General features: G+C 39.9%; 1 protein-coding gene across 1 annotated transcript; it reads left to right on the plus strand.

Annotated features, from left to right (window-relative positions):
• Positions 1-2,253: 2,253 nt before the first annotated feature.
• On the plus strand, positions 2,254-22,726 carry TMEM170B (transmembrane protein 170B). The gene is made up of 3 exons (XM_054284864.1): positions 2,254-2,778; positions 10,303-10,473; positions 14,480-22,726. The coding sequence occupies exons 1-3, from the start codon at positions 2,682-2,684 to the stop codon at positions 14,608-14,610; spliced, it is 399 nt and encodes a 132-aa protein (XP_054140839.1). The 5' UTR covers positions 2,254-2,681; the 3' UTR covers positions 14,611-22,726.
• Positions 22,727-25,576: the final 2,850 nt, after the last annotated feature.

Here is a 25,576-nt window from a genome sequence, read left to right on the forward strand (position 1 = left end):
GGATGAAGTTGAATAAATTATATAAATTATGGCCATTTTTAAGATGAGTCTCCATCCCTTTATCACTTGTACACTGTCCAAGCATGTTGGAGGTGTTTGATAGAAAATGCTCAGTTAATTTAGATGTTGCATGCCTGAGGTTTGACAACCTTTTTTAGCCTCTTAGATGAGTTTCAGTGGAAGCTGGACTGTGGTTTTTGTGGATCCCTCTGGTTTGTTCTCCTAGGACTTAGAGGAGCAGCTGTGTTCCTGCTGTCCCTGTACTGCTGCAGAATGATCAGCCCTCCCTGGGAGGAAAGAGCATCTGCAAAACCCTGAAGGATGATCCTTGAAAGAAATATTGCAAGAATCTGCGAACTACAGAGATACTCACTCGACCTCTACGTGAATATGCTCCCTGTACTTCTACTATAAAACCTTGAGGAAGGTGTTCTTGCAAGTTCTGGACACTTGCTAGTGTTTTGAAGCCAGAATTCCCCATGCATTCTTCCCTGTGTGGAGCACAAGGAAATCATCGACGTGCAGGTTGGAAGGTCACCAGGCACCGATGCAGCACTGTTTACAGATACATGCATATTTCCATGCATGCCTCTGGCCTAACAGATAGTCTTGCTGACATCTGTCAGTAGGTTGTCATAGAAGATTTATGAGATAAAATGGTCACCAAAAGTAGTCTTCCTTTTTACTGTAAGTTCTATTACACCACAGTGTCCTGCAGAGTGTACCTGGTTCTTGGGACATTGGTCTGCAACAAAAATAAATTTAGGGGTGGGGATTTTATTTAAGGACATTTAAAAATGTTTGTTTTCTCAATGTTTGGCATGCAGGAGTTAAAAAGAATAAACCATAAAAACTGTTCCTAAATAATTCATTGTCTGTTTCACGTTCCAACTTAAATTTTATGCTATTTTCTCACTGAGCCCTACTCCAAGTATGGAATAATTCTGCCCTAAAAATAAATCACTACTGTATAATGAAGGGAACTGTTTTCTCTAGGGCCTGACTTACACCTACTTGCAGAAATGCCAAGCACTGTCAGCTGCAAAAGGCTTTGGAAGCACACCCCTGAACCAGACATCCTGCAAAAATCTATCTGAAAAAAATCGGGTCATTGGCATCAAGCAGGATATGAGCTGATTTATCTGTCCTCGCTCTTAATCTATAAATCGCAAATTTTATTATGAATTGCTTTACCTCTCCAACCCTTTCCATCAAAGGATGCTGACATAAAATTATGTTTAGGAAGTACTGTAGCAAGCACTGTTGAAGAAATGCCAGCGAGGAAGTGCGGGCACCAAATGTGGCCTAGGGATGCATATTTAAGAATGAATGGTGATGACTGCTGGCTTTCACATCGGTAAGCACCGTGCATGCCGTGCTTCCAAAGAAGCCGCATCCAGCTTAAAGCGTCTGTTCCTTTATTACATAAAGAAAGCAAAAGCACGGAATAAAGATTCGCTCACGATTTCTGACATTTTCTAACTTTCGGTGGCTCTAATCTGCGGCCGCAGTGACGGCGGAGCTGCGAGGTTCACAGGGACGGGCAGGGACGTCACGCAGCGTTGCCGGGATGATGCCTCGGGATGGAAGCTCGGGATAACAGCTCGGCATGGAAGCTCGGGGTGGCAGCTCGGGAGGGCAGCTCGGGGTGGCAGCTCGGGGTGGCAGCTCGGGAGGGCAGCTCCTCCGCTGCGACGCGTGCTGTCACCTGCGCCCCGGCAGCCCCGGCACTCCCGAGCGGCGCTCCCCCTGTGCTGTCCGCTCCTTTGTCCCCCGGCTCCGCCGGGGCTGTGTCCCCAGACCCCTCCGAGGCAGCCCGCGCCCTCTGGAGCTCCGTGTGCTGAGGCTGTGAGCAGGGAGGTGAAAACGCTGCTCTCATCAGAATTCAGATTCTGCATTTTGCTCTTCTCCGATGTTTAAACGCACTCAGCAGCATCAACTTAAATACCAGCTTTAACACCATGGAATGTTATCACTTCATTTTTCATAGGTGTATGCGGATTTTATTTGAGGCACTTGCCAAGGTAAGTTTCTTTGGGGACCCACGACATCCCAGTCTTTCCCGCCCTCTCTGAGGCAAATCGTGATTCCGAATGCTGGCTCTCCGTTTGGAGGGAGGAGCCCGCGCCCCCGGCTCCTCCTGCCGCGCCTGCGCGGGGCCGCCCTCCCGCTCCCGCTCCCGCTCCCGCTGCCCCGCTCCCGCTCCCGTTCCCGCCGCTCCCTCCCCTCCCCTCCGGCCGCCTCTGGCGCCGGGAGCCGCCCCGCTGCCGCCGCTGCTCCCGCATGGAGCCGCCCGCCTAGGCACGGCCCGCGGCCGCCTCGCCCTCGCTCCAGGTGATGCCGGTGACCGGGGTGACAATGCCGCCGGCGAGGCGGCGGCGGCCGCTGCTGATGGAGGAGGCGGAGATGATGATGATGATGATGATGATGGTGGTGATGATGGGCTCCGCCGCCCGGCCCTGCCCCTGAGCGGCAGGGAAGCGCCAGCGGCCGGCTCCCCTCCTCCCCCGAGACCGCCCGGCTCCCCCCGGCCGCCGCCTCCCCCACTCCGTCCTCGATGTCTCCTCCGCGGCGCGGAGCTCCCTCGGCCGCCTCCCCGCCCTGCCGCTCCTCGCCGCCGCCGCCGTCTCCCTCCCGCCCCGCGGCCCGGCGGCTGCCGGACCCCGCCCGGCGGCGGCACCATGAAGGTGGAAGCGGGGGACAACTCCATGATCAACCTGTCGGTGCAGCAAGTGCTGAGCCTGTGGGCTCACGGCACCGTCCTCCGCAGCCTCACGGGTAACGGGGCACGGCGGGCCGGGCGGCTGCGGGCAGCGCTCCGGGGCCGCCGCACAATGGAGGGCGAGGGGTGGCGGTGGCGGTGGTCTCCCTGTGTGCTGCGCGGAGGGAGGGCTGGTGTTGGTGTTCCCGGGTCTCTCCGGGTGCCTGCATGCGTGTTCTGTGAGCAGGTACATCGGGTGTGTCTGTGTCTGTGTCTGCTGTGGGGTCCGGGAGCCGGGCGGGGTCTGTGTGAGGTGCTGCTTGGGCCGGGGTGTGTGCCTGTGTCCGCGAAGCCTGCCCGTGCTAAGGACATGAGCGTGTGGGATGTGCTCCCTTACTTCTTTATTTCCATGTATAATAAAATAAGGCTAATGGCATAGGGCGTGTGTATGCGAGCGAAGTGATGAGTACCTGTGCGTGAGTGAAGGATCGTAGAAAGTGAGTGTACAAATGCGTATGGAAGGCTGGAGTATGTTTGTGGAGGTGGTTGGGTTTTTATTTTATTTTTTCCCCTTGTGGGTATATGCTCATTGGTATTTGACAGAGAGCTATAAAAAAACCAACTAGAAAACCACGAAGTTTTGAGCGTGGAGAATCAGAGACTTCCCCCACTACCCCTGAGTATACCTGTGGGTAATGAGACCTGTGGGAGTGAATGAGGTGACAGCTGTTTTCTGAGAGTAGTTGTAATCTTAAGCATCTGGGATTCTTAAAGACTCAGCTGTTATAAAAAAAAATAATGTGAACCAAAGTAGAGTCTGGTCCTTCACCCTCTGTTAGGAGAGGGGAGCTTCGGCTGGCTTTTGGCAAGAACTGGCTTTTTTCTGCTCGGTTTCAGGCTGAAAAATGGGTGTGGACTACTGTGAGACCCAAGGCATACAGTGGAGAGGGGTATCTTCTCTTATTCTGTCCTTGTGTAAAGAAAAGCATAAGCTTCCAGCTCTGAACAGGATTGGGTGTCAGTAGCAGAGATGTAACTGAGTAAATTCTTTCTGCTTCGTTGTAGGGGTGTATTAGCTGGTGACAGATTAGTGGAAAATGTTGAGTAGGAGTAGGTTTTAAATAGTTATGGAAATAATCTAATATTTATGAAAGAGTATTATGTCACCTTTTTGCACTCTATATTAATGGTTAATAGATATATTCTGTTTTCTTTTTTAATCTTCTAGAGGTTGAAGAAGTGTGATGGAAGTAGAAGTGGGATGAAAATAGAAGTGTAACTGAAGTTGAAGCTGTAGCAAACAGAAAGTGATTGTCTTTGTTGCTCTTTTAACTTTCGGGATGCATCTTAGTGTAATAAAAAAGATTAACCTTTTCATATTTATCTGGTCTATTAATTCTGTAACATGTGTCTGATAATTAGAGTTTCCAGGTATTAGTGTGGTGACACACTAAATACAGCTCACTTCCTGAGTAGTTACTTTAACATACCTACTTTAAAAACTTGTACTCTTAAAGGAAAAAGTTGACAATGGATTTCATTTTGCATTGTGCCACACATCCTCTGTAAAGTTTTTCTTATTAGATCATTGTGCAGCATAGGCGTTTCTATGAAATTCAGTGCTGAGAGTTAAAATCAGCTTGTTTCTCAGTGCTTTTCAATAAGATAAGGGCTTGCATAAGGAATTTTTAATGTGGAATGTATTTTCTTTTTAACTTAAAAATATGAAAAATAATTTTTTATCCATTGTAGTGTTGTTGGGGAATGTGTCATTGCCAGTTGTAGTGGCGGTTTCTAATTTTGTGCTTAAACGATGTTTGCTCTTTTAGCCATAACCTGCTGACCTGAATATTCTCATGGACTGTCAACAGTCCAAAACTTGCTCTGGGCTTAAAAATATTTTCCACAGGTTAGAATATATATTGATATAATCATTGATGTTATCAAAAAGCTGAACTAGTTATGAGCCCTTCCATACTCCTTATCAAAGTAAACTTTGCTCAAGACCAGAAATTCTGTTCTTTTACCTGCCAAGAAAATAGGTTTGTGAACGAGTTTATCTTCTTTGACTACTTAATCCATTCCCTTTTGCACCTCTGTTAGGTATAAGGAGAAATTTTCCCAGAATATTGGGACAAGAAAATCATTAATATGTCATGTTCCATGAATATTCAAGACTACCTCGTGTGTACTTTTGGACTTAACGTTGTGGTCTGGACTGGACTTTCAGGTTACACAAGTGAAGATTTATCTCTTTTGGATAAGCCATATTGATTATGTTTTCACAAACATGTTGCAAAATGTTATCAGCTTCCTTCTTAAAAATATGTTAATTTTCTGAATTTTTCAACAGGGTCCTGATATGAACTCCAGCCTAAGCTAGGAATGCTTCATACCCTAATAGCTTAGTTTTGGTGGGTTCTTTTTCCTGTTAATGAGAAACTGAAAGATTTTTTTTACACCATATATGTGAATCAGGTTCAACATTAAAAAAAAGGAAATCCTGTCTTTCGTTTTTGGCCTCAAGTAACCAGGAGACCACAGACAAGTTCATTGCTGCCACATACACATCACACCCTCTAACAGCTGAAGGTGCTGGTGTTGTTCCTTTTAGCTGAACATAGGCCATCACCATGGGGTGCTTGCTTCCTCTCTTCCTGAGAGGTGCAAGTAAGGCTTTGGGAGTGACAGGAGAGGTGGGGTGGCTTTTACCTCACTCTTTGTTACATCCTCCAGTAAATACCAAGAACATCTCCTTTATATGATCTGGTTGTGTTTTAGAGTCTAGGGTTTACTAGAGCAGATCAGATAGCAGCTGAAAATGAACTGAAAACAGAGAAAAAATCCCATTATTAGTATCCAGTAAAATAAAAATTGTTTAAAGGCTGCTTCCACAATAAAGGACTTGACAATATTTCTACTGATAGAAGCTCCTAAGCTCCATCTTGTGCTAATTTTTCCCAGATTGTCTGGATTTTCTTTGCCCCCTATGCTGTTACTTGAGAGGACTAGTCTGTAATTTGAGATTTAAATGATCCTCAGCAAAGTGCTCTTTTTCCACACTTAGTGCAGCAAAAATCTTACCATCTCCAAAGAACACTTTGACTGTATTGTTGATAACTTTGAAAGTACCAGTTAATACAATAATTAGGGACAGGACCTGGTGCGGAAGAAGAAAACATAGCATGTAAAGAGCTGAGTTACATTTGCAGTTATTATAGCTGTCACTTCATCCGAGGGCTTTGAGTTTATAAGCTACAGGAATCTAACATTACTGGTTTTTCTAATTCTAAATTTGACGAGTGCTACCTTGTTGACTTAAATCTGTATTTTTGTATATCCTTAGTACAGGTGCTTATTGCTTGACTACCTGTAACTGATAGCAGTAGGCTGGGTACAGGGCTTAGAATAGAAAGAGACAGAGAGAGACACTTTGTTTTGGAGTAATCAGTTTTGATTTATGATGTATGTAGGCAATCATTATTCATCTGGCAAAACAAGATTAGAACTAGAGGAAAAGTGCTGAAGGTGAAGGACTAAGGAGATACTCCACGTTTATTGAAGCTGAGTGGCAGTAGGACTGCATATTGATACATTTTATAGATAATATTTGAAAATATTTGAAAATCATTTATCTATTGAGTAAGATGAAACTGATGATGGAGTGCAACTTCAAATCTTGATAAGATGGAAGTGATATGAATGTTATTCTAAATAATGACATGCTTTAATAAGTATTTTCCTAATCTCTAATGTTGTGTATGCCTACACTAATATATATATATAATGTGTATCTGTAGTGCATAACTGTAATGTATGCATGATATCTGTCTGATATATATGAATACCAAAATTAACAAAGTGCTCTAAAACTGGTGTGATTGGGCATTAATTACAAGGTATTTGAGTTCGCAGCTTTTCTGGTAGGAAGAAAATCCCCAACTGAGGCAAACCAGAAGAAAGGAGCATAAACACTCTCTTGAATCTTCTTTTCAGTTTAAGCACTAAGAATTTTAAACATGAAAAATATATCTCAGTTGTTCCTATTAGAAGAGCTGTGACATCTTTGCAATTTACTGAATGTCACTATGCTTGTAAACTACTGGGCCTGCCCTAGTTCCTGTATTTCTCTAGGAACTGTGGAGTTTTGATAATGTATGTTGTGTTTTGGTGGCTTCAAGTAACTTGGATACTTTAAAAGTAAACTCTGACTTTTTTTAGGGTCAAGCAAAAGAAGTTGCTAGAATTTTGTTGGTTTTTTCTATTTTATTTTGTACTATTCATATCTCTTTGAGGGCATGACTAAATGAACTGAGGCTAGGTGAGTATTTGAATCTCTCTGACAGATATAGGTAAATCATTACCTCTGTAACAGCAGCTGATGCTGTCAAAAGAGCCAGCTAATTAGAATAGCTGCACAAAGGCTGAAATTGGACTGTGCTTTTTTTTGTCAGGGTAGCAATACATAAATTTATGCTGCTTAAAGGATCAGTCAGTGTATAGGACATAAATAGCAGAGGCACTTCAATCTCACTTCCTCTTCCTTAGAGATGGTGCAAGTCAATTCAGCAATCAAACTACTCAGTCATTTTTGAACAAGTGAAGTCTTGGCCATTTGTATTCAGAGGTCCTCATTCTCTTTCTCTATTCTTTAGTGGCGCCTCTCAGTGTTATTCCTAACCTATTCTTTGTGTCTTTCAGTGTTACTCTGACACACTGCTTTTGAGAGTCATCTCTCTTTGTGGTTCAGGGGTTAGGTGATACTGAATTTTACAGAACATGAATAATTCTCTGCCCTCACCATATCAGGGTAAGAGTGTCTGTGTTGTCCTCTAGGTGAATGGAGCTTAAGGTCTCCTGATTTGCTTGGAGGGTTCTCTTTCTCTCTCTCTCCTTACCTTGTTCATCCCTGTTAAACAACTTACTTGGCTGGCTTCATCACTCACCCTACAAGCAGAAGTAAATAAAGGTGTTGAACTAGCAGGCATAGAAAGAGTAAATAAAGGAGGATAAGAAAGGATAACTTCTGGCCTTTCCTAGGGAACGTGCTTGGAAGTGATTGTCCTGTTTCAGCTCCTACATGATGTTTTAAGACATACATGATGTCTTAATGAAGGGAGGTCATAGTTTAACAAAGCTCCAGCTGCTTTTGTGTCAAACAAGGAATATTTCTGGATGCTCTCTAATTTCCTTTTCAGTATGCCTGCTGCTTTTAAGGAGTAGGAGGAGAAAGTGTGTAGCAAAGAACTGAAGTTTATATTTCTTTAGCCAACAGGACATTTTGGTGCTGGTTCTATTCTCAAGCCTCCTGCCCTAAATATAAAGTGAGGGGTGATGTTAATTTTCCTTGAGCCTTATTTGGAACGTAAATAAGACCAAAGATCGTCGCTCACTGTGGAGCTATTTTGTTGTGTAAGAGTTTGTAAATATTTTTGGTTTCTTAGTTACAGGGGAGTAGTTAGCCTTCCCATAAGCATTCATTTTCTTCTAAAAATGCGGTCATCCTAGTGAGTTTTCCTAAGACTGGAAGTCATTTGTCTTTTCTACCTGATAAAGGTTGGCAATGCCTACAAATGCCAATTTCCTAAAAGGTGATGCAGTGCCTAACAAATCCTGTAGAAATTATGGGGTATGGCACTGTCAGTTTCCCACAGACTTCCTTGGTCCAGATTGGTTAATAAATCTTCCTGTTGTCCAACTGTAGGTCTGGCAGGGCTGCCATGTTCTATATTGGTGGATCTTTGGTTAATCCCTTTGTTTATGTGCTGCCACTTGAATAAAACAATGGAGATACCCAGGCTGTGCTAGTAATGGACCAGGCCTGTTAGGACAGCAGGAGAGGTTTCCTTCCCACAGATTAGGTCAGCAGTCTTTCTTCATTTTAGTAAGGAAGTTTGTGGAGTGACTGCTTGACACTCCTGCCACTGTTCTGTCACAGTGGCTTCTGAGAATGATGAGACATTAATTTAGTGGAACAGTACCATGGTCATTATCCTTTTGCCTAGATTTTTGACACCCATCTTGGGGCCAGGGGTGAAGGGATGGAGGATCTGATGAGAGCTGCTCTGAGCCGCCCTCAGGATGTGGACACATGCACCCAGGCACTCAGAAGGAAAAGCTGCACCTTGAACTACAGTTGAAGAATTCATTGGATGTGGGTTTGCCAGCCACCTTCCTTGCTGCTCTTTTACAGGAGTCTTTTGGCTTTCATGATTTAGAGGAGCTGTACGTCCTTGGGCAGACATAGTGTTTCATTGTGTGAAAGGGGAAGGGTTGAGCAACTCCCAAAGTACTGCTAAATAAAAAAGCTTAAACTCTATCTGTCTGTGCTATCTATATACATATCCTACTGACAATGGACTCCCAGGGCTGTGGTTATTGTGTAGCAACATTTTTTTCTCAGCATCTTTTCACAGTATGTTTTGTGCTGCTCAGTATTTTTAAAGTTAGCTAATTGGGTTGTATTTTTTTCCTCAAATAGTTGATATGAGTCAAGCTGCATTAATAAAGGCTTGCCTCATAAGCAATAAGTATCTTGCTTTTGTAAGGAAGCTGGGGTTTTTTGTTTTGTTCTATTTTTGAGGGGAACTGCAGCAAAAGCTGAATTAATGACACTGTCATGGGATTATGGAATATGTACCCTAATTTGCCAAGTTCTGTAATGATACATACCCACTGTAGCTCACTTAAAAGGGATTTTATTTTCTTTTATTTACTCATCCTTTTGATTTGTAGAATGTTTTTAGAAAGTTGACAGCAAGTGAGAAAGTTTCTTGAGTTATTGTGTAGCTCCATTGATGGTTCCAGGGTTCCAGCTCTTTTCTTTGAAGGTGCTCATCCATCACGTCTGCCATTCTTCAAAGAAATGTTTGTGCTCCAAACATTCTCATGATCTGATGCCCATTTTAGTAATTCAAATAATAGTCACTGCCTCTCTCTGAAGTTCTCTACTAAGGAATTAGAAGCAAGGAATTAGATGTGTTAAAATTTCTTGTTAAAATGATAATGTTTTTATTTGCACTTTTGAAGCTACTTTGATGGAGCACTCTATTCCAGCTCCTGGGTGTAGATAAGCTAAAGTCTTTAATCTCAGTTCTCCCATCTGATGTTACCTGATGCTGTCTCTTATTTGTGAGTGTGGGGGGTTGGGAAACAACAAAAGATCCACTCCTGCCCCAAAATAAAAACTCACGACTCAAACAAACTCCAACCAGTTCTTGACTTTTTCCTCCTTCAGTCTTTGTGTCAGAATATTTCATTTGACAGAAGCAATTACAATGCCCACTATGAAATTGCAGTCAACACTATTTAATGAAGCCATCTAAGGAATTATGGCTACCTGTAAAAAAAATCTGAATTAATATTTTTGCCAAAATCCTTTTCATAATTTTTAATGCAATTCAGCTAGTCCTTTATGACAGACTGCTGAAATGAGGAAAGAGTCTTGAGCATGTGCTGGTGGTGTCACATGTATCACTTTTTAAATGGAAATCGATATTGATTTTCTCCTACTGTTGATTGTTTGCAATGTTTTAAAGTTTCTTACTTATGAAGTTCTTATCTTAAAAACATTAACCCTTTATTTGACTGCTTTCTTTCAGAGATGTGGTACTGGGTTTTCCTCTGGGCTCTCTTCTCCTCTCTCTTTGTCCATGGTGCTGTGGGAGTATTAATGTTTGTGATGCTGCAGAGGCATAGGCAGGGGAGGCTGATATCTGTCATTGTGGTCAGCATTGGATTTCTGGGTTCTGTAACTGGAGCAATGATAACCAGTAAGTCTGCCTTTTGTTCTTGTTTGGGGTTTTTTTTGTTGTTGTTTTGGGTTTTTTTCCTTTCTTATTTTACATCTAACTTAAAAAAAAAAAAAAAAAAAGACCAAACTGCTTTTCTTAGTTAATTGTTAATTGTTTATTAAGGATTTTTGCAATAGTTGTAGAGTGGCTTCTTCTCACCTCCCAAAAAAGAAAAATTAAGCTTTGCTGATGTTCTAGGTGGAATACTGTTTGGCAAGGGCATGTGTTACAGAGTTTCTTATGGAATTACATGAATGGTTACCACTCAAAATACATTTTTTCATTATTTCTTGACATTGTATCCTCAGATAGATGCAACAATTTTTTCTTTTAAAGCCCAAAGGTTCCGCAGAGCTGTTGTTAAAAACCACACTCATGTTTAAAACATTGCAGAAAGTAGGAGTGTGTTATATAGTGAAATGTGGAAGGCTTACACCTGACCAAGCTCATTGCCAACAGTGTTTTGAGGAAATGCTGCTCATCTGTCCTCATCTAGAGTTATTGTATCAGATGCTGCTTTTCCATCTTTCCCAAGAAATTTTGTTATCTATGTCAGCACTGAAACACGGGCCATAAAACCTCTAGGATACTTTAGTAATTCTTTGGTTTTATCATATCCAGCTTTGTTTATCAAATTTATAAATAGACTACAGTAGCTTTCCCAAGCAAGTAGGAGCATGCTGAGTTTTCTCTTGTGGGGGGAAAAATAGCGAATGCTATTTTTTCAGGAAAGAAGCACACTCTTGCCTGCAACAGTGCTGGTAAGGAGTTCTCAGCATTAAAATCCATGTGTTGAATGGTGCCTGTGTTATCTGAGCAGTAGTTTCTGCCCCAAAATCTTCAGTGTTGCAGAAAAGATTTCCTTACCCTCTCAGACCTTTTAAGTTAGGCACCTTAATACTAGCAACCACCATATAGTCTGAAGGCAAAACTTCCCACCTTTCACTTTGGTTTTCCTGTGTTCTGCCCAGGTTATCAGAATAGTGGTATCACTACTCATTCATAGAGGATTTGTGTCAGATTATTTCTTATTGCTGCTGAAAGACCTTCCTGGCTATTGTTTTTCAAGGCTAAATCAAAATGCAAATGTCATGAGAAGTTTCACTAAGACTTTCCTCAGAATGTTGTAATTGCTACAGATTTCTCAGCTTAGAATTTCCACCAGTTAACACAGTATGGTTCAGTATAGCTATTTTTTGTTGGGTTTTTTGGGGGAGGTTGGATTTTTTTTTTTTTTGCGAAGATAAGTTGGAACTACTTGAGTGCCTTATGTTATGTGTTATGCTGATTTTTGTCTTAGGATTAAAATGGCAGTGGCCTGTTACAAGGTCAGCCATGCAGGAGCATTTCTGAAGAACTGAGATAGGAAATGTGGTGTTGAAAGATCCAAGCAGAGACTTCCACAGCTTTCTGTGGTGGGGAGGTTTCAGGATCAGTGTCTCTCAAATGAAAGTACTCTGTGTCTTTTATCTTTGCATAAAAAGAGGAGCAACACAGTTGTATTTTCGGCATCCAGTTTTGCAGGTCAAAACATTTAGCACATAAGCAATCCTGTTTGTGTGCAGATTCATCTGAGAACTTCTCCAGGCTTAGACTGTAGACTTGTTATGCTGTTCCCAAAGGTTTTGCACAGAGCATTGCAGCTTGCTTAGGCAAGTACTTTTACCTTGAAGTATTTTTTGTTTCTGGCCAGAACTCAGTTGTTTCATACTGATAGAAATTCTGTGGGGAGCTTTTGAAGGCAAATTATGGTGATCAAATATTAAAGAGGAGTTTTAATAGCTATTATGCTGCAAACTGAGAGATGCAAGTTGAAATATCAGCTATCTGAATATGCCTGGTCCAGTGCTTAAGAAATTGAACTAGCCAACTGACTTCAATTTCCACTTTGCATTTCCAGTGTTCTGCATTGTTTGTGTAGGAGAATCAATGCAGCATAGACTATTGCAAAATGTAAGTTTAATTTTGGTCAGGAAGATCTTTCAAACTTTCTGGTGTTCTGGAACCTTTTTAGCAGCATATAGAAAAGCAGGAGACTCCTCTGTTTCTTAGCTTTGAAAAATCATGAAAATTAAAAAATTAAAATTAAATTAGATATTAGATAAAAATTTTAAAAGGTATTGAAAAATTACTAATCAGAAGGGAATACAGTTAAAAAAAAAAAAAAAACCAAACAAAAAACCAAAAATCTGAAACCCTAATAGAAACAAACAAACCCACAAAGCAACAACCAAAAATACCCCACCAAGCCAGACAAGAATATATAAACACCAAGCAGCTTAAGGCAAGGATTTTAGCTGTATTTGTTCCAGAAGGGCCTGTCCTTCCTCCTCTTCCCCAGCACACTCCTTTTTGGTGACAAATTCTCATTTCCCTCGTTGGCAGCCTATTGTACATACTTTTGGCTCCATACCATCTGTGCTGGGTGATGCATTACAGGTTGTACTGCACACTGTTATTTGTGTAATAATACATCATTAGCAAACTACCAAATTGTTATTGTTTGATTCTGGATACTTACCAGAGTATCTCAGTGTTTTCTTAAAGCCCAAAATTTCTGTTATTGATCTAGTAGTGACAATTCTGGTATACTTCTTTGGCCAATTTGAATTCGCTTTGAGAATTCAATCTGAAAAATAATTTTAATGTCAGTAGTGGGCTCAGTCTAATGGATCTCTTTCAGGTTTTGACAGCCACTAGCCAAGGAACAAATGGAAAAGCTTATGAAAGGTAGCTGAGTGAAATACCATAAGGCTAGCCTTCTGGTGAGATATTTGAGACAAAATATACTTTACAGAATATGTTTAAAAAAAAACAAAAAAAAACCAATAAAAATAACCAAAAATTGCCTAACAGTATGATTAATGGTGTTTGTAAGTACTGTTATGGCCATAATCATGACTGAATTCTACTCTTCCTAAAGCTGTTGTGAAACTGAGGTGTTACTTTTTGAAGATGTCAGATCATTCAGATGCTGGCTGTACTTTCAGAAAATCTGTTGTGACTCAATGTATTTCTGTGTCACTGATGGATTTTTGATCACTCCAGCAGACTATTCCTGTTAGTAACTGTGCAAAACCAAAAAAAAGTCCCATTTTTTGTTTAAAACTTGCTTATTATTTAAAAAAATTGTGATGACTTTTCAGTTCTCTTTGAGCCTGAAAGAGCCTGTGTGGTCTCTGAAGGCATTTAATTATGACTAGATAACATCTGAGACAATCTATACTGAAGGTCTACAATTAAGTTTTGGGTTTGGCTGAGGTTGGTCCTGGCCTCTTTAGATTATATTTCAAATGTGAATTTGCACACAAATGTACAAGAAAAATGATCTGTTGAGTTCAGAATCTTTTTATGTGCTATAGCTCTAAATCTAATTGTATTGGTTAGAGATTTCCTCTCATACACATTTATGGTAAACACTGCAATACTTTGGCCTTTTTAATGTTTTGCTGGATTTACTAAACAATTGTTAACAATTCAGTAGTTTAAGTTGAAATAAACTCATTTAGTATGACCAGTTTATTCAGCTGAAATATTAAATGAAGCTGGTCAATGTGTGTTTGCAACTGTTTGGTTGACACTAGCAGCTTTATTGTTCCTGTCTTCTCCCTGCCTATACAAGCAGAGTTAAACCACTCTTCAGACCTGGTCAAGTTTTAGAGGACTGTCTTGCTACCTTTTCAAACTGGCACAAGGCAAAAAATGTTAAAAAAAAAATTTGAAGATGTGTAAAGGGAAACAACAAGATTTGATTTTCTTAAACTGATGATGGAAAAGTTGATCTGGTTCAATTGGGCAAATCATTCCTGAAGGATATATATAACTGTAAAAATACAAGCAAGGCTGGTAATTGTGTAATGCCATGAAGTAATGCAGTGTTTGGTGATGTTCTATAAATAGCTGACACATAGAGTAGATAATTTGTCACATATTTCAACCTTGGCTTTTTCTGTGATTTGATCATTGTTTTCCTTGTGATCCTTAGGTGCTGCAGTAGCTGGAATTTACAGAGTAGCAGGAAAGAACATGGCTCCCCTAGAAGCTCTTGTCTTTGGCGTTGGACAGACAGTACTGACATTAATTATCTCATTTTCAAGAATTCTTGCAACGCTTTGAAACTCATGTAGAAAGAGGGGAGAAAAACGTCTTCAATCTGAAGAGAAGCTTCCTGACAGTGGATTCATCCGCTTATGAACTCGAATTCTGATGCAAGAGGAAGGAAGCTATGTGGAAAGTGCACTACAAATCTCGAGGCTCAGTCAAATGAGCAGGCTGTCCTCTAGTGTTGGAACTGCTGCACTCCTGCACTGCGCCTTAACGTGCCTCCATCACAGGCCAGGGGGGATCCCTGTGTGATCCAAGCAGAGATGGAGCACCTCCAGCAGCTGCCAGGCAGGCCCCTGCTTGGTGGTGGCATCACTGTCCTTAACACCTTGGAATGAAACAGAGGGGCCGTCCTGAAAGCTGCTCCGTGTGCCAAACTTGGGGTTTGATTCTGAGCGGGTGGCTGGGTAAGCTCTGGAATGTAGAAGAATTCTGTGAATGTGCACAATTCTCCTTGAATTCAGGTGAAATAGCAAGATAACTGACTTGTGTGTGTTAGAAGAATCTCTCTGAATGCTGAATATTCTTGTTCAGCATTCAAAACAACTGTTAGATCTGTTTCAAAATGTAGATTAATTTTGATGGGGTTTAAGAACCACAGCTTTAACAACCTTGATATAATTAGCACTGTGTGAAGAATGGCTCGTGGCAGTTTTGTTCCTTGGCACATTTCTTCGTGATTTTAGCCTGTCAGAAATCAGGAGCTTAGGGTGACTACATGTAGGTTATTAAGTACAAGCCATTGTGTATGCACAAACAAATCTTAAACTGATGTTTTCCTTGAAATTACTTTGTCTTAAGCATACACATGGCTACCAGCCCTTCTGCAAACCTCAGAAAAAGGGTACTCATTGCAAATGAACTCCCTATATTTAATTAAGCACTGGTAGGACCCTTACCCCTACATGCATTCTGTAAGGAAAACACAAATACAACAACCTGTCAGAGGAAACCTATGAGGAAAATGGAAAGGGTTAACAATATGATATCTTGGTTTTCTACTGAACAAAAATATTAAGTGTAATGAAATAGTTACCGTACTCCAAAAATTTGTAAGTGGGGCAGCACTAATGTATTTACTACCTTGTTTCTGAACACTTTGTATCTTTGGAAAGGTCAAGATACCTAGAACTTTCAAATACTTAGCTTTTAGTGGTTTGTGCTTTTCTAGTTTAAAAGGGACTGAGTGGTGTTGTGCATGTGAATTGTCATAAATGTGAGTGTTTGGAGTAAAGAGAAATTAAGTCTAATGACTAATTATTTATGAAATACAGAATTAAAAGGGCATAAAGTTCTGTGAAGAATGAGGAATCTTTTACATCTTTTTTCAGCTTAATGCTTTCCAGCAGTTGTCTCTTAATGATGACGGGGAATAAATCACTCAAAGGTTTTGCTGTTATGATGTCAAAAAGACTTTCAGGACTGTCACAAACACTGGCACCTACTGCACACCTAAAAGAATATGTTTAAAATATAACTTGCAATCCAGTCATTGCTTAGTACTTTAAAATATAATGAACTAACATGTCTGCCTTTATCTTATTCCACATTTCTTTAAAGTGCTAGGAATGCTAATAGTATTTGTTTTCTTTAAAAGCATCAAAGTCTTGTTTGGAAAACATACAAAGTTATGGGCTTTGCAGGGAACAAGTTAAAGTGTAGGTTTATAAATATTTTCAGTGTTATTTTTACTTTTAATTGCTTCAAAAATGTGGCTGAATACATGTACTGTCACTGTTTTTGAATGTCGTCAAAAACTTTCCTGTGGTTTGTTTTTTTGTCTTTTGTCTTTTACTTTTTGCTTATAATTTTTGGCACATGACCATTGCACTTTAATAGACAATGAAATTATGACATCTGTAACAAGCAATTGAAACTTTCCCCCATTGTCTTAAATTGTGAGAAAACTGGTTTCAGGTATTTAAGTCAAATTGAATAATAAAGTGATTGAAGATATTTTTCCTAATGTGCCTTGTTACATATATGTTTAGGTGAGAGGATTTTAAAAAAATTGTCACATCTTCATTCTTGTTCTACTTTGATTATTTCTGATTAATTTGGTTACTTGATACAGTGTCTTGTTCAACAGAGTTTAAAACATTTTATTTGACAACCTGGAAATGCTTGTCTGGATCAAAACCAAACGCATCACGAAGCAGTCACTGTGTTCAGTAATTTAGATTGTCTCATGCCTTTGTCTCACACTGAAACTTATTCACATGTTCCAAATTCTTAATTTTTAATCTCAATTCTTAATTTTTGTAGGAGGCTATTATGCTGCCACTGGCCAATGGCTGGCTGTCTTTCACTAAGCTAAACTGCAGCAGACTGCTGCCAACTGATGAGATACATGTGCTTGTATTGATGAACTTCATTCTTCATTTTAATTACTGTGCCAATGAAGTTGTTGCCGTTGTAACTCTCCCCCTTGGACAAGGAGGCATCTTTGCAGGTTTTAAGCTACCTTTCTCCAAATAATTTTTTATTGCATAGGTACTTGTATTCACTTTTAGAATGTTGTTGTGTGTTTAGCTCTCTCTCTGCATTGTATGGCATTATTGCCTGGCAAGAGGGGACAGGCAGATAATGTAATGCTTAAGTGGCCTAACAGGGACAAGGCTTATTTGATAGAAGTTTGTTTTCAGCTGTTTGTTGTGAGGAGTTTATAATGATGAAAAGTTTGTCTGTGGAGTGTTCTTTGATCACAGCATGAACGTACTGCTTAATGACTCCAGCAGTGAAAGAGAGTGTAAGTGGCCTTATGTCTGCAAAACTTGGAACTTTCATTCCATATCCCTAGAAACAGTGTTGTTAAGCATAAGGCGCTTTAGCCAGTGTTTGTGTGTGTGTCTGTGTATATATGTATATTTGAATGAGTGAATGGTGGCTTTGTGGAGTGTGTTTTATACCTGACACTTGCTAACAGCTGAAATAGCTTTTCTAATAGAAAATAGAATTACTTTAGCTAGCCTCCCCTCCCCCTTCCCCCCTTAATGAAGCTACAAAGGCATCTTGTGTGTGAATGGCACTGATGGTACCCTGGTTCACCCTTGGACAATGCAGTGTTGTCCACACAGGATGTTTTAGCACTATCTTCAATCAGCTCTGCCTGTCTCTGCATTGTATCAAAGTGCACATTCTGCACTGTGCAGAACAGATAATGCATCAACACAGTTTAATTTTTGGAAGAAGGGGGAGTACTGAATATATTATTTAATGTGGAAAAGCTACTGGTTTGTTTAGAAGCTGCTGCTATCAAAGATTTAAACATTCCACACACTTTTGATTTATCAGTGTGATCATAGAATTGTAAAATACCAGTTTGGAGGGGACCTCAGCCATGGTCTGGTCCAACCTTTCCTGTCAATAGCACGGTCTAGACAAGGTAGCCCAGCACCAAGTTTTTAAAGTGTCCAGTACTGGGGAGTCCAACACTTCCCTGTGATTTTGTTCCAATGGCATTATTCCAGTGCCCAAATGGAATATCACAAAGTAATTTGTACACATTACCCCTCATCTTTTCCATGTGACTGCTTGTAAAAAGGGAGTCTCTTCTTTCTAGCCACCCTTTGAAAATTGGAATATGTTGATAAAGGCTCCCTTAAGCCTGCTTTCTTCAAGGCAGAATCAGCCCAGTTCTTTGCTTTTCCTCATATGTCAGGCTTCCCAGACCTTTGATTATCCCCGTGGCCTTTCTCTGGAGTCTTTCCAGCCTGTCCATGGTTTTGTGTGTTTTTTGCATGTCAGGGACCAAAGCTAGACACAGAGAACCCAGTATTGCAGGTGTGGCCTGTCAGGTGGCTGAGTGAGATAATGGTGATTTTAACTCTGCTGGTGATGCCCTTGTTGATCTAGTCCATCCACCATGTCAATGATCCTGTTGGCTTCCTTTGCCATAACAGCACACTGCTCACTCACATGGAGCTGCTTGTTCACCAGGACCCCCAGATAGATCCCTTTCCACAGAGCTGCTCCTCAGACAGGTCCATCCCAGCTTGTGCTGCACTCCTGCATTGTGTTTTGCCAGGTGCAAGATTTACCCTTGTCCTTGTTGAACTTCCTAAAGCTCTCTGTACATCCTATCAATGTCCTTTTAGTTCTCAGTGTGTATTTTTCTGCTTTTCTATCTCTGGTACACTTCTCTTCTGGATTTGAGCAAATTCAGAGGTTCACAGTTAAACCAAGGAGGTCTCTTGCTCTGCCTCTTTCCTGACCTTAAAGGGGATGAGCTGGTTTAGTGTTTCAGGGAGACTGTTGGTGAAGAACTCCCAGTACTTTATCCTCCTTAGCAACCCTTCCCATGGGCTATGAGCGTAGTGAAGTTTGCTCTTCTAAATCCAAAATGTTTGTCTTAACACTGACCTTCAGCATGCTCAGCAGGATCCCAGTACTGTGACCATGGCAGCTGAGGCTGTCCCTGATTGGAATTTTACAAAGCAGGTTTCCTTGGCTTGTAAGTAGCAAGTCCAGCAATGCCCCATCCTTGATTGGCACATCTAACCATCTTTATTCCAAATATATCCTCTACATACTCCAGGAACCTGATGGATAACATGTGGGATGCTGTGTTGTTCTTCTAACAAGTGTCTAGGCAGCCAAAATCACACATAGAACCAGGTTCTGTTGACCCAAAGCTTTCTTAAGTGACCCAAATATTGTTTAATTAGTATTATTTCCTTGGAGATAATGGAGTTTGGAGGTCAGTAGCAGATGAGCTTGGAGATTCCCCTTGGAGATGACCTCTCTGACCTTGACTCTGGCATTCAACTGAGCTTCCACAATCTCTGTAGGCATATACTGGAGGTGGTTGCTCTTTGGGTTCTCTTCTTGGGAAGCAGCTGAGGAGCATTTGGTGCTGTTCTGATTGGCTTCACTTATTCCCCAGATCAAAAAATTCTGTTTTGACTCAAAACCTGCAGCTATGTTTCAGGAAAAAAAGGTTCCAAAAGTTATTGTCTTTAAATATCTGGATAATTTTGAATTTATGAAACTAAGCTGTGTGCTGTGGCTAGTCAAGACTTGCTGTTGACATTTTTTTTTGAAGAAACCAATAATTTAACCAGTTTTGAACATTCAACATGGATGTGAAGCTTGTCTAAACTTGTCTAAAGTAGCTTTCTATTTTTGAAGCACATTGTTTTGATTTTGATAAAGAAAATAGTGTTGCCATCTCAACATATTGTACATTAATATTTATTTAGCTTACAGTTTGTATTTGAGTTCTGTTGTGGGGAGCACATATATAATGAGGAACTGTAATGGAGTCTGAGCTCTAATAACTATAAGAACTGGGTCTTTTTGTTTTAATTTATGTATTTCATGCACTAGGCATATCTTAATGCATTGCCTGCATTAAATCTAAGTATTTATATCATGAGCATATTAAACTGGATGTTTTTGTACACAGCCATCCAACATCACATATGTATAATTCCAGATGAATAGACACAATAGTATTGCTTGGTGTAGTGAATTGTGGGTTAATCAGTTAGCCTCCCTCCCCAGAAAGTCTGTGGCTCTAATAAGGCCCAGAAATGCAATTGTGAACCTGAGATGCTTTTCAGTTGCTATTCTGTTTCTAGAAACAGGGTTTTTATCATATGGGTGTTTCAGTTAAGGGGAAAAAACATGGAGATGGGTCACAGTTGTCATCCTAATAACCAATCTAATCCCATGTAATTTGAGACAAAATGAAATTCTGAATGTTGTTCATAAATTATGATGGAGTATTACATACACAAAAATGCTAAAGCAGAACCTTTTTTCAGAGTTACCAAAATTTAACATACCATTGCACCAGCATATTGATGGGATACCTTTTGAATTATAACTTTTTTTTGGTCTTTAGATTGGGAGCAGCTCCAGGTGAAAGACTGTTCTAATCCTCAGCTGAAGTAATAAATGTTCTTTGAGTAGAGATGAATTTAACAGAGCTGAACATTTGTCTTGGGCTAGTGGTCAGATATTTGGTGGAGACATTGGTCACCACCATCACAACCTTTAAAGTCAGTGGGAGAAGTATCATCTGTTACAGCAGTGAAATCTTCATCTGGGTTCATTAATTGGTGTATGAAGCTGCACATAATTTTGGGGAAATGAAGTTATCATAGAAAGTAGAATTCAACCTGAGTACATACATTTGATATCCTAAAATTGTGATAGATTATATCCTGAAGCATGCTGTTTCTAATGTTTCCCACAATTGTGCCTGAAGTTAGACATGAAATTCAGGCTGTGTATTAATTCTAAATGTAATCACAAGGACATCTCAAAGCCTGTGAAGATGTATTACTGCTTGGGGTGTTCTCCCAGTGTAGCAGGTATAAAAACAATCGCACTCTAAAATAATGATGTAAAGAAATGTTTTCTTTCAGGAACATGCATTTTGTCACTTCTGATTTTTCATCTTGTAGTTACTGAAGACTTTAGGAAGCTACAGCATGAATGCTAGCAGGATTTGATAGGTATTGAAGGGAATGAACAATATGTCCTTTTGTGCTTCTTCTGTGGACCAAAACACCAACTCTAAGGCAAAGTAAATACTGAAGAGTGAAATTTTTTCAGTGAAATTAACAATACTTGATTGATACAAATGGCATTCCTTTTGGTTTGAGACCTAACTCTCTAGGCTTACTTGAGAAATTTAGTATGAACACTGTAAAATCCATTTTGGATTATCCACCAATGTAAGGTATATGGGAGCTAAAAATCTAAAACCTTTTAACATTACTTGGCTAGAGGTTTGAAATGTGCCTAAATTTTATACAGATAATGGAGTTCTGAAGGTCCTTAATATTTTGGGTGTTTTAGAGGATAATCAGGTATCTATAGAACTAAACTTTTGACTGTGACAATATATAGAATAGCACATAATTCTTCATAAGTGCTTACAGAAGCCACTAAGAATAAATACCTATTTTACAGTTAGAAAAAGTATTTAGCATCTGTATTCTTAACTTTAACAGTTGTACTATAAGCTTTACAAATGCAAGTATTATAATCATTTGGATTTGGCTGAACAAATAGGAGGAGAGGAAAACGGGAATTTAAAAATCTTTAAAAATGACAAAGGTAAAAAATATCCATTAGTCCACTGACAGACTTGTGCTCCTTCAGTACAGCTTTTCACCAAGCATGACTTAAACAACAGAACACTGTTGGTGTCTCACCATAAACTGTCTTGTTGACAGAATGCATTCTTCAAATTTGTATTAGAAACAGATGTTCATAGCTTCACTTTGTGAAATTACCTAAGCCAAAGTGTTGTGACCTAGGCAAAGTTATGAAGCTCAAAGATAGCAACAACTGTGATGGAGAAGAGTGACTTAACATTTAGTTGATTTATGGTTTGTACAGGACTCTGTTATAGTGTGCAAAAGGTACTTGTTTTGAGTGGGTGTACTGCATGCTCATGTAATAGTTTAGCCCCAGTTAAAAAAGGGATGGCATTTAAGTTGTAAATACTGTATACTACTCTATTTCATTTTTAAGCAACTTTTTTATTTACCTGTTTGTGTACAGTTCTCTATGTACATATTTAAAAAACCCCTAAAACAAACAAACCACAACATTTTGAGAAACTTTTGTAGTTATCTTTTGCATTTTAATTGTGTTAACAACCTAAATATGTACATTCAGCTGTCTATTTAGTTTGAAGTTTTCATTGCATGCTTTCAGGTTCTCTGAAAAACAGCAATAACAGTTGGACAACTATTTAAAGTAAAACATTCTTCTGCACAATTTCCACTTCCATTCTTTAGAATGCAGACACAGTGGAACAGTTGTCCAATTGTAAGATTTAAAAAATCTTTATGTAATTATTTATATTTATTTTATTTTTGGTAGTAGGAAATGTCTCATAGCAGCTTATAAACAGAACTTGCAAGTTAAACATGATTTCTTGTGCTCATTTATTTAACTAAAATTTTCTATTAAAATATTTTCATAAACTTTCTGTAGCTTATTGCATGTTCTTCTAAGTAATCATGAAGCTATGTGTCAACCTCTGTATGAAATACTCTGACAACACAAGTTTTGCATTTTGTGAATCTGGTTGAAACGTACAGATGTACACATAAAAATAAAGCTAAAAATAGTAAATAAATGACGTACCTTCCTGTAGACCACAGTGGTGTGTCCCTACAATTGTCTGAATTGTGATTTATAGATAGAAAAACCCCCTCACTGGTACCTGTGTGAGCACCAGACTGAAGTGTGTTGTGAGCAATTCCTTCATTTCTCTGTTGTTTCCTCACACAACTTTATAACCTATGGCCTCTGTTTCTTACAGCTAAACTTTAGCATGTGGGAAAAAAACATGGCTGAGCAAATGAATCATCTGTAAATGGCTGGTTACAGCAGAAACTGAGGCAGCTGCTTCTGTGGTTATAATAAGGATTTGTTTATGCAACTGGCTGTATGGAGTTTAGAAAACAAATCGGTTGCAGAAATGAGAACCAGATTGATATAGTTCATCAGGTTAAGCCAGCTCACAAGAGAAAGCAGTTTGGGAAAAATATGCTTAGTCAACATGATGTAAATGTTTTTATAGGTGGGGGTTTTTTTGGGTTTTTTTAGCTGCTAGTTATTCCTGCTTTTGCCCCATGTCCTTTATTTTTAAGGAAGTCTAATTCATCATGATTAGTCATTATCTCTTGGAGATGCTATTTTGACAGACTGCAGTGTAAGCTTTGTATTGCTTATTTTAAAGGAAAAAAGTTTAATTTGCTTTATATTTTCTTAAATAATCTGTCTGAGAACACTCATTAGTAAATCTGTGGGTCTTCCCATGGAGGCTGAAAGTACTGCTTTTAGAGATGGCATTGCAGGAGCTGACTTATGAAGTGCTTAAGGGGCTGCAGAGAGTATAAAACTAGATTGCTATGTCTCAAAGTAGTGGTGGGTAGTGAGTCTTTTTGTTTGTTTTGCTATTTTTTTGTGCATTTGATAATTTGATTTTGGGGTTTTTTAATTTGTAATTTAAAGTTGCTTTCAAGATGAGCTTTTACTGTGAGTGATGGGGGTACAAAAAGGGAAATCAATCTAGAGGGAAGGATTCAAAATACCTGAATCTTCTGATTATTGACTCTGGAGGAAGTTGTGTAAGGCACAAAGCAATGCTGTGCCAAAGTCTCAGCTTTAAGAGTAACTGCCAGAAGCAAGCAGCTACTTTGATTTTGCACCCTGCATGGCATGGGGTGCCTGCCTCTGCAGAACAGCTGGGTACCCTCTGGATCTGCCCCTGGACACAGCAGGGATGTTCCACTGCCACCCTGCTCGCTGCCTGCCTGCCTGGGACCTCTGCAGGAACGTCTGTGACACCTGGGCTGTGTCCCCAGCGGGAGCCAGGGACAGCAGGAGCTGAGAGCACGAGAGCTGCTCCAAGGTAAGTCATCTCTGTGCCCATCCAGAGCCCTCATCCCAGGAAGAGCAATGTCCAAGTGCTATTTCTAGTGCCCCACAATGGCTCATTCACAGCTGATTTTTATTTTTTTTTCATTCTTAAAAAGTAAGATGTGCTTATTTAAAAGACATACTCTCCCAAAGAACAGATTTTCTTGTCTTCTGAGAAGCTTAGTTTCAGGGAATGCTGTTTAGCATTACATCTTACATTGCCTCACAGAAAGTTTTTTTAATCAGGTTATAAACAGAATTTGCAACTTCCTGACACACAAGAAAAATGATATGTCAACTTTAGAATAACAAAAGTACTTAGCCTGATGGGTTGGGTGCAACCAGAATAAAACTGTGTTAAATTGTTCTACATATTTTAACATATATATCTACAAACATATGTGTAAATATACACACACACACACACACACATATATATATATATATATATATCCATATTTCTTGAGCTTCTCTTCCTGGCTATACTTTGTAAATGGTGGTGGGGTCTCACTTTTCTTTTAGAAGTATTTGTTATTTTTCAAGTATTCCTAGTAAGCTTGGGCACAGAAGTACAGTGTAAGTCAAGCTTGTTCAACTGTAAAATAGGATATGAGTTTAAATTTTTCAGGGAGCATGAGGACACAATTTGTATTTCAAGTATGCTCCTTTTGTCCACATAAATTATGGCATGTGTCAGCTCAACTCTGCTGATGGATATTAGAGCAACACTGATTACTGACATTCCAGGCATGACAGATACTGGCACTATCAGGGGTTTTTAAAATTGTTAAAAGTTGACTGAAAATATTATTGTAGAATAGCAGCTTGAAATGTTATCAGTGGAAGGGGAGCCAGAGTAATCAGTAGTCTGAGCCTATAGCTTCCTATTTAACATGGAATTTTTCCCAACACAACTGTTTCAGAACCAGACAGAGCTGCCCCTTTGCACAGTGCCTGACCATCAGTTGAGCAGCACCTTTGTACTGTGGTTCCATTTTACTTTGCAGCTGCCTAAACTGTCCCTGGTGCTATCTAAAAAAAAAATAAAAATAAATAATGGTGCCTTAAAAAAGAATGTTTCTAATGCCTGCACTATTTGTTCTCTCTTCAGTGTTGGAGCAGTTACAGCTAATGGATGCCTTTCCATTTCCAAACCTTGCTGGGCACAGCTTCTGCTTTTAGTACAATTCCAAGTGCCCTCCCTCATTTATTTGTTGTTGCCTAACCACCCTGACAGAGGTGTGCAGCCCTGCTCCTAGCCCTGGGCAGCCTAGAGCCTTGGACCCTGACTGTAGCCCTCTTGTGAGGAATGCATGCACAGGACCTGCAATACAGAGCTGTAACTCAGTGTGAGACTAGAAAAATGTCACCTAAAGGCAGCATGGGAAGTACGAGGCCATAGCACTGTTGAGTGTGCTAAAATGATAGGATTCAGAAAATTGCTTTCTAAAAAGTCAAAATTGGGGCAGTTATCACATAGCTAAGTAACTTGAGTGATTAGGGACAAAGCATAACAGTGCTTGAGAAGTCAGTCACTGCCAGACTGTGACGTGACAGGCTCACTGGATGTGGGTGAAAATGCCCT

This window comes from Melozone crissalis, unplaced genomic scaffold, assembly GCF_028551555.1.
Source record: "Melozone crissalis strain CALT ecotype California unplaced genomic scaffold, PUWL_Pcris_2 ptg000042l_1, whole genome shotgun sequence".
Taxonomy (NCBI): domain Eukaryota; kingdom Metazoa; phylum Chordata; class Aves; order Passeriformes; family Passerellidae; genus Melozone; species Melozone crissalis.

What these genes read in the sequence shown, in the direction of transcription:
- TMEM170B (XM_054284864.1), top strand. Translation starts at nt 2,682, where the DNA reads ATGAAGGTGGAAGCGGGGGACAACTCCATGATCAACCTGTCGGTGCAG. An exon ending in CGTCCTCCGCAGCCTCACGG is followed by an intron (nt 2,779 to 10,302) that starts GTAACGGGGCAC and finishes GCTTTCTTTCAG; the next exon opens with AGATGTGGTACTGGGTTTTC. An exon ending in AACTGGAGCAATGATAACCA is followed by an intron (nt 10,474 to 14,479) that starts GTAAGTCTGCCT and finishes TGTGATCCTTAG; the next exon opens with GTGCTGCAGTAGCTGGAATT.